Consider the following 9,230-nt stretch of genomic DNA (forward strand, 5'->3'; position numbering starts at 1 on the left):
CGACGAAACAGTAGTTTGAGGGTATCCTCCACCCAATTGGTCTGGGCTGCGAGTGTTCGAAACTGAAGTGCATATTCTGCCGCTGTACTTTTGCCCTGGTTCAGGGAAAGCAACTGCTCACCGGGATTTTCTCCTCCAGCGGAATGTTCGAACACTTCTCTGAAGCATTGTAAGAACTCGGTAAATGTGGTGAATACTGAACCATCCTCCCTCCAAATGGCAGTGGCCCAGTCTAACGCTCTGCCGGTGAGCAGTGAGCAAACAAAGGAAATGCGTCTGGAATCTGTGGGATACAGGCAGGGTTGTTGATTAACCTACAATGAACATTGCAGAAGAAACCCCTTACATTTCACGGGAGTGCCGTCAAACTTCTCAGGGAGAGCTAGACGAGGATTCACAGCAGGTGGCGTGGGAATTGGCGGTGCGATTGGGGCGGCAGCCTGCGGCGTGGTAGCCTCAGCGGAAGTTAGGCGTAGGCCCTGCAGCGTCTTCACAAGCTCCTCGGTCAGCGAGGTGAGTCTGGACAGTTGATGGTGATGCATAGCGAGTTGACTGGTTTGGGCAGACAATTCGGTGGATATCTGAACTAGAGCTGCTGGATCGCTGTGTGGCGAAGTCTTCTGTAATGAAGGGTCAGTGGCGTGTGGATCCATTTGCAGTCTTTATTAAATATAACAACAAGTTCAACAAGTCAAAGACAGTACCGTAGTCAGGGACAGGCAAGAGGTCAGGGCTAGCAGCAGGAATCATAAACGGGTCACAGGCAATGGTCGAGACAGGCGGCAAGCAAACAGAGATCAGAGTCCAGGCAGAGTTCGAGGCAGGCGGCAACGGTTCAACAGAGATAATCAGTCCAGGTAATAACAAGAAGGCAGTCCACAGAAATAACGCTCAGAAATGATCACCTTAGCAAATCAAGACTTCGCGAAGTTAGTGAGTGTGTGAAGGGCTTAAATAGTGTGTGTGTGATGAGGTGCAGGTGCATGTGTAATCAGTCCCAGGAATGAGGGCCTATGGGAAATGGAGTCCAGATGGTGAACAGTCAATATTCGGGTGATGGCTCCCTCCGGTGGTCCGGAGGACGAGTCGAGGGAGCCACATTCTCATGACACAGGCTGCGTCCGAAACCGCCTACTCAATGAGTAGGTACTTAATTTCAATAAGTACTTACTTAACAAGCGCCAAAAGAGTAGGTACTTAACAGCCAAATCTCGTTGAGTATGCGAGATCTGAAAATAATCCGCCATGTTGAATTTATCATGTGACCTACGACGTTATCACAAGCGCAACAACTTAAAAGAGTGACAGGTTTAATTCTTCTATCTGTTAATATCTTGATATTGATTAAACTGCTTATTTTGTGATCTTGTTGAAGAAACAGCTGCCAGTAATTTTGTAATTGTAGTAGGCTACAACTAATATAGTTTGGGTTAATTTAAAGTTCTTATATTTTTATAATGCGAGTTTATTTTTTGTTACAAATACCCAAATTTGTGTGAATATGTTATTAATTTCTTTATTTTATATGCAAAAATGTCCATCCACAAGCATAAATCAAATTTTTTCCACATTTTCTTGTTGAATTGGCTCTAGTTTCATCCCTCAGGCTTACAAATAATAAATAAAATAAATACTTTTATACATTATGATGTATTCAAAATATTTAACCTTGTCATCATGCTTTATGTGTGTATATAATTTCAAACGATGATGTATACAAACACGTTTTTTTTTTTTTTTTTTCATTATTATTGTTCATTGTTAAAGATACAACTGGTATTTTCCGTGATCTTGTATGTTATTATAGGTCCTGCAATAAAATAAAGATATGAGTGACAGTTGGACTAACACCTCACAGCACCAGTAACTCATCAACCCTACCTAGTGCGGTTTTCCTCAGTGTTAGCAATGTCTGCACAGAGGAGACATCAGCAGCTGCTCGAAGATCTCACCTTTGGAGAAGACTGTTGATTTTATACTCAAAAAATGTAAGTAAAATCAACTTGAAATTAAGATTACCTCAGAATGAACTGCTTTGCTAGCACAACATTAACCATAAACCAAAACTTAATTATATTACTTTTCTTATTACTTCTTTAGTAAAACAAGCCAAATGTAATGTTTTGTTATATGACAGCTGTGCATGAACACACACTAGACAAATACAGCTGATGTGAATACATCTCCATTTACAGTCAATGAAAGCATGAAGTAATAAAATATATAAATTTACTGATAATAGCATAATTAAAGTAAGTAAAGAATTAATAAAAGTAATAATGACAATAAATAAATAAATGCATGTACAAGTCAACAACACACGAAACAAAGCTTTATTCAAATTTATTGATCTAACAATCATGTATTTACAGTCCTGCTGTAATCTCACACAGCTGTGCCAATTCTGCAGCTTTATTCTGATGAAGCAGCTGATGAACACCTTCATCCATCATGTCCCTCACTGCTGCTCTTCTCAATGGAGACATCGTTGATCCAGAGGAGTAGGAAGATGATGATGATGGACCCCTGAACCCCACAACCTTAAAGCAGGAGTGGGAGAAGATGTGCGGGACAATATGGCTCTGCTGTGTCTGATCCAAACATCCATGTGCTCTCCATCAGCATGACTGAATAAACAGATGAAAACTTTTTACACTTCATTCATGTCAGCATTCAGTTTCTTGCCATACTTCATTTCATATTTTTACAATTACATGATAATTTCTGTCGTAGCTTCATTACTTTTGTGGTGTGGTGGGTTAAACCATTGAGCTGGTCAGCAGAAGGTTTGCTTTTTCGATCTCTGCAGCGTCTCCACCAGTGTGTGCTTGATCCAGACACTTTATTCCAGGTTGCTTCAACGGGATCATCCTTGTAATAAGAGCACAGTTAGTCACTTTGGATAACAGCATCTGCCAAATGTAAATTCGATTTTTTTTTAAATCCTTTTTTGTTAGTGTTTCGAGCACAAACGCTAATTCAAGCTGTTTATTTCTTAAAGTTTACTTTTTCAAGGTACTACTATAATATAAATTCATACATACATTTCATACATATTTCTATTTGAGGGCATAAAGGGTTAGTTCACCCAAACAAATAAATTCAGTCATTATTCACTTGCCTTCATGCTGTTCAATCCCTGTGTTCATTTTTTTTTTTTTTTTCTGAACACAAAAGTTGATTTTGATCAAGTTTGTCCAGCTAGTTTCTACAATATCAGTCAATGGAGCCTGACTTCCAGAAGCTTCATGACATTATTTGATGATGCTTTTGAAGCTTCAGTGTATGAACTGATACCAGCAGAACAAACTTGACCAAAATCACATCCTCACTGTCCTTTGGTCTTTGTCTAGCTCTGGCTCTGGCCTCACTGAGGATGAAGAAATCACATCAACATCAGTCCAGATGAGGCAGTAAGGGCAGGAGGAGTGATGGAGGATCTTGTCCATGACACTGAACCATTCCCAGGATCTGCTGTGTCTCTCCATCCTCACTGCTCACACCAGTCTGAGGACATTTCACATCCTACAATAATGCACAAATATAATACAAAAGCAGTCATTTTAGCAGCACAATGTCATCAGATTTCTGTATTAGAAGTAACAAAATGATCTTACTTTATATTTTTGTTTCAGGTTTTCCTTTTTTTTTTTTTTCCACAAATGCCACTGTCATCTTTCCTCACAGGTCCTGCTCCAACACAAAGCTCTGCAACAAATGCAAGGACATCAAGAATCAGAAAAGTACTGTAATAACTCTGTTTGAAATTACAATAAAATAAAATAAACTACAACTTAAGATTTAAATAGACTTTGTATTCATTTCTGTCCCTGTAACATCAGACAAGATTCAAGTTTCCTCTGAGATTTATGTGCTCAAATCTACATTCACATGTTGATGTAGTTGAAGATTTGTTTTAACTCACTTTTTATCCAACACAAATGTTCCTTGTTTTATTAACAGTACTAACGGACAAATAAAATAGATAACTTATGTCTGTCTAGTTAAGTGTACATTTGTTTATTTACATAACTTGCATTAATTTAATGTAAACAGTGTTGACAACAGTGAATTATACATAATAGCACATACACACATCACTCATAGAACATAATCCATCATGCATAAGTCATAATACTTTATATATTCTTAATATTTTCCTGTCAGAGGTTAAATAAACATTTAGTAAGCATCTTTAAGATGTATCCTCTTCGGATAATTAAGTTATGTGTGTTTACTAGAGCTCCCTGTTATCTATACAAAATAAAACATGTTTTTACAGTAAAATCACAACTATAGTGTCTGGCATCTTTACACATTCAGCAGTTTACTCTACAGTAGTTCAACAAATGTGACTTTAACACAAGAACCGTGTTTTTGGTTTTCAATGCTCACATTTGACAGCATCCGCGTCGCTTTTCTCCGTGTTCGATTATGACGTATCCTCTCCCGTGGCCTCCTGGGATAGAAAAGTATCCATCGAGGAACACTTCAGAATCTGGGCGGAAGCAGTAGGCCATCCGGGAACTTCTCGACTACTCATTTATGATTACTGAGGTCTCTGACATACTTATTCACTCACCTACTGATTCCCCCCTATTATAGAGTAGGTAAGTAGGCGGTTTCGGATGCACTTTAAGTAGGCGCACGGCCGAATCTCGCGAGAATTAGTACGTCACCCAGGTAATTTTCGCCTACTCTTTTTGCTTCTGACATACTTATTCGCTCGCCTACTGCTTTTCCCCTACTAAATAGTAGAGAAGTAGGCGGTTTCGGACGCAGCCACAGTTTTTGCTGTGGTGGTATAGTGATGAAAAGAGTAATTAATCGTGCCGTGACTTTTAAGCTCTGTGAAGAAGAAATTACTTGATGACCAATGCAGAATAGCATGAAGGGCCCTATTTTAACAATCTAAGCACATCGTCTAAAGCGCACGGTGCAAGTACACTTAGGGCGTGTCCGAATCCACTTTTGCTAGTTTAACAATGGTAGCGCACCCGGTGCATGGTCTAAAAGGGTTGTCCCTATTCTCTTAATGAGTAATGGATGTGTTTTGGGTGAAAAGTGCAATAAACCAATCAGAGTCTCATCTCCCTTTCCCTTTAAAAGCCAGTTGCGTTCGGCCCACGGCGGATTTGCTATTTATTTACATGCCGGAATTTGCAAGCAGAAAAACTTAATTCTTCAGGAAACAGTATGCCTTTCTCAAAATATCTTCTTTTATATTCAACAGACGAAAGTCATATGTGGAACGAATGAGGGTGAGTAAATGATGACAGACTTTTCATTTTTTCCTAGATCAGATATTAGAATGAATTAGAAATACACATTAGGAATTTATAAACAGGCACTGTTCAAAATGTTTTAGATTTTTCTTAAAGTTTATACAGAAGGAAATGACTGTAATTCATAATTTATGCTATTTCAAATATTTAATGGGGAATATGTCCTTTATTTACCTTAACACTTAACAAATATTCAAAATACTTAGAAATATATTTGGCTGAACTAACATTTATTTTACAGGCTAATTTTACACCGTTCTCCAATATTTGGATTTTATTTCCAGTGTACATAAATTCTACATATCAAACAATCGCATAACATCGTGACTATAAGCTCACACACACTTGACGTTAAGTAAAGTATAAAAGCAGAGCTGTTTCTGGAACTTCACAAACTCTTCCTCTGAGATTCTACAGGCGACAACCAAACCAAGGTGAGTTTTGGGAACAAAAACCTACTGAATAACATTTCTAAATTATCTTTGTCTTTAAAATACATTGAAAATCCACATATGAGTGCAGACATTTAACTTTTCCTGCTTATTCATTTTCAGGTTCATTTCAGGTTCATCATGGCAGTGCTGAGAAGTCTAATGCTTCTTTTCATCATCTTCTCCATGGGGAATGCAGAAGGTAACCAAAACATTTAATTGTAAAAAACATTTCTATTCCATTTACTAATATTTACATGATTAATGAGGGATTTACAGTGTTAAAGTAACCATATTTAGGCACAAAATCACACAAACATAAAATAAACTACATAAAATAATAATGAAAAAATAAAAACATACTTTGCTGTGAATATTATGAATGCTCTAACATTTATGTACTGGATGCAGTTGATTTAGTCATAAAATGCCCCACTGGATGGTCAAGTTTTGGACTCCGGTGCTACAAGTACTTCTCTCCGTCAGTTAACTGGATCACAGCAGAGGTAATGTGTTAAGTTACAACAAGGTGATTTGGTCAAACTTTACATTAGGTGTCTTTCACTACATCTAGATAAATCAATAAGGTACAATGTACTTGTGTTGATGTTGTATTGCAAATCACTTGTGCTGCTATTGAGGTGGATACAGGTAAGGTTAGGGACAGTTATGGTGGTATGAGTAGGTTTAAGGGTGGGTTAAGGTGTAAGGAAAGGTCAACAGTGTAATCACTGATCTAATTACAGAAACTAATTACAGATGTAATTACATGCAGGTATTTTTTTAAATGCAAGTACATGTATCTAAACAATAAGTGCACTGAATCAATTGATTAATTTAAATATTAATACATAGTAGTTAAAGACTGGGAATGGTGATTTTTATTATTTTTAAAGTAAACCTTTCTTTTCTGCAAATAAATAATACAGGAAACTGATACTGAGCAAATAATCGCAATACTGACAATAAAAAATCTGTCTCTTTAGAGAAACTGCCAAGGTCTTGGTGCAAATCTCGCATCTGTGCACAATAAACCGGAAAATGAGTTTCTGCTGGGTCTGTTGCCTTCTTCTTCCACACGTGCTTGGATTGGTGCTCATGATGGTGAACAAGTAAGTTAAACTGTGTGTACTGTAAGGCTTGATTTTCCTGCTAAACGAAAACTGAGATCAAGCATCCTGCAATAAAGCAATAAAGCTTATCTGGAGAGAAGATCTTAAAAGAATAGCATAGGACAACGCCTTGCATTTTAAATGTCTCAGTGCGATTGGTAAAATGGTCTCAGTTTCACAGCAGTCACTGGTATTATGAAGAAGATTGAAAACTAAGGAAAATTCTGTCCTCTTTTTGGGTGGTGTCTCTTCTCCTCTCCCCCAAAACAGGTGTTGGTGTAATAAACATTTACAATCCTTTTGTTCTGGTCCTGGTAAAAAGGTAAAAAGCAAAGCAGTAAGGGGGGGATCATCTGTAGCCAGAGGCCCCCACAGAGATGTGTGTATATGCATTTCTTTGAGTAATCGATGTTATGCATTTATCATTTCTGAATTGGCTTTAATTGGTTATTTGTGTAATTGACACGATACACTTTTACCTGACAAATAAAATGTTATAATTGATTTACTCTGGATTCTCCTGATATCATTATTACCACTAAATTATGGGAGGCTAATGCTACCGTAATCTGTGTCCAGGGTAGAACAAACTGAAGGCGCATGAATGAAGGAGCAGTAGGCACTTCATCTGAAGACCTTTTGATTTCTGTTTACCGCTGATTTAGCAAGTTGTATGGAAGTGGCTAAATTAAAATACACTTTTGTTCGAGTGAGCAGTAGGCAACCGACTAAAGGTATTAGCCAACTTATTACACCCTCTGACGAAGATCAGACTGGCGAGTTTATGTCCGTGAGTTTACCGCGAAATCCCGGGGCGAGTATCTCTGTGCGGCATCGGGTCCCTAATGACTGAACAATTGAAATATGGGATATCCAGAATCATCAAATATCTAAATTAATGCATAACTAATGATTAATTTCTAATTGGAAACACAACCTAAGTGGAATCATTTGAAATTGGAGTCAGATTAAACGAGTGAAATTAAGTGAACTTTAATAGAGACGCTGAAAAGGCATACACACGTTAACCTTCGCCCGGGGGCGTCGGAGTCCATTTTTGGCCCGATGCGGGGTTCCTTACAGTACTAAAGAGACCTATTTGTTTGTAGACTGTAATTTCAGTTTCACTTGTTGTTGTTTTTTATGGTCCCTTTAACACATTCTGTTAACTATAAATAATGTTGTGTCTACATGTCTACTACTGTTAATCGAGAATTAGTAGACTGGAATTTCTGCTCTAAATGTGCTAATGAAGATGGGTTAAAGCTGAAATGAATTAGCACCGTACTGAAGTCTGAGTACAGTAGTGCACTCTTATAATCATGTATTTGCTCTTTAGGATGGGCAGTGGTTGTGGACTGATGGAACTGTGTATGACTTTACCAACTGGTGCGCTGGAGAACCTAATGGTTCTGGTAACGAGAACTGTCTGGAGATCAGCTTGTCCTGTAAGAATGCAGTTTGGTTTTTAAATACGTCACATTATAATTTACAATATTATAATTTCATATCATACAGTAACATGTAATGGCTCATTTGGATTTCACAAAGTGCCTATAATGTTCAGAATAAATTATTTCATTTTTCCACCCTACAGCTAACCGTTGCTGGAACGACTGGACCTGTGCAGGCCAATTAGGCTATATTTGTGTTACAGATGCTTGAGATCATATGCAGGCATCCTGCTCCACAGTCACATTGATTTTACACTTTGTGATCTTTACAAAAAATGATATTCTAAAATTAAACTTCATGTGAATCTTTTCTAAGCTTTACTCTCTTCTCAATACCTTCTCTGAAACACTCCTCTAATCAATAAAAGCATTAATAAAGCTAATCATGTGTGTTGTGGAGTTAAATCAAATAAATGTATAAAAAATATAACAATATTGTGTCACAAGGTTTGAGGATATGGTTATTAGAATGACATTAAATGATGAAATCATCATGGGATGAGTTTAAGGAAGCTGCACACAGCTGCTTTATCATTGACAAACACTAGAAGACATTTGTTTCCTAGGAAAATATCACCCTCATCCAGCGCTCTTTTTGTTTTCTGTCTTATAAAATATCCAATTACTATTTTGGTGTGAGAAACCGAATCATGAACAATTTCTATACCAATTTGACCGATCAGGTCAATAGTGATTCATTCACTGTTATGGCATTGCTAGTTCTGAATCTAAACAGCTGATAGAAACAAAACATAACATGACTGCTGAAATATTATAGGAAAAAATGATTCTCATGCCAGAATAGGACAATCTCCAACATCAGAGAAGGTTCTCTTTCATCATCTCAGCTGAGTCTGGACCCGCATACTTCCCTACTATAACAAGTCTGTCGTGAATGTGTTTGTCTTTCTGTGCTCCGAATTCACAATGCTTGGACAGCTCATACAA

At 37.6% G+C, this 9,230-nt stretch overlaps 1 protein-coding gene and 2 long non-coding RNA genes across 4 annotated transcripts; 2 read left to right on the forward strand and 1 right to left on the reverse strand.

Moving 5' to 3' along the window:
* Positions 1–1,378: 1,378 nt before the first annotated feature.
* On the forward strand, positions 1,379–2,653 carry LOC125246388. Its single transcript, XR_007179834.1, has 2 exons — positions 1,379–1,988; positions 2,394–2,653. It is a non-coding gene; the product is annotated as an uncharacterized LOC125246388 (long non-coding RNA).
* LOC125246384 lies at positions 2,316–4,899 on the reverse strand. 2 transcript variants are annotated; one of them, XR_007179830.1, is made up of 3 exons: positions 4,396–4,899; positions 2,743–3,708; positions 2,316–2,627 (listed from the first exon to the last, which is right to left on the reverse strand). It is a non-coding gene; the product is annotated as an uncharacterized LOC125246384 (long non-coding RNA). The 2 variants fall into 2 exon arrangements; XR_007179831.1 differs by having other exon boundaries at positions 2,743–3,525; positions 3,618–4,897.
* A 738-nt stretch (positions 4,900–5,637) lies between these two features.
* LOC125246346 (ladderlectin-like) lies at positions 5,638–8,665 on the forward strand. Its single transcript, XM_048157315.1, has 6 exons — positions 5,638–5,719; positions 5,840–5,918; positions 6,128–6,222; positions 6,703–6,828; positions 8,168–8,276; positions 8,426–8,665. Exons 2-6 carry the CDS (start codon positions 5,858–5,860, stop codon positions 8,491–8,493), a joined length of 459 nt encoding a protein of 152 aa, XP_048013272.1. The 5' UTR covers positions 5,638–5,719; positions 5,840–5,857; the 3' UTR covers positions 8,494–8,665.
* Positions 8,666–9,230: the final 565 nt, after the last annotated feature.

Source organism: Megalobrama amblycephala, linkage group LG14, assembly GCF_018812025.1.
Source record: "Megalobrama amblycephala isolate DHTTF-2021 linkage group LG14, ASM1881202v1, whole genome shotgun sequence".
NCBI lineage: Eukaryota > Metazoa > Chordata > Actinopteri > Cypriniformes > Xenocyprididae > Megalobrama > Megalobrama amblycephala.

Bases quoted from the DNA above. Each gene is read 5' to 3' on its own strand.
- LOC125246346 (XM_048157315.1), top strand. From the start codon at position 5,858: ATGGCAGTGCTGAGAAGTCTAATGCTTCTTTTCATCATCTTCTCCATG. The intron at 6,223-6,702 runs GTAATGTGTTAA...CTGTCTCTTTAG, and splicing joins TTAACTGGATCACAGCAGAG to AGAAACTGCCAAGGTCTTGG. The intron at 8,277-8,425 runs GTAAGAATGCAG...TCCACCCTACAG, and splicing joins TCTGGAGATCAGCTTGTCCT to CTAACCGTTGCTGGAACGAC.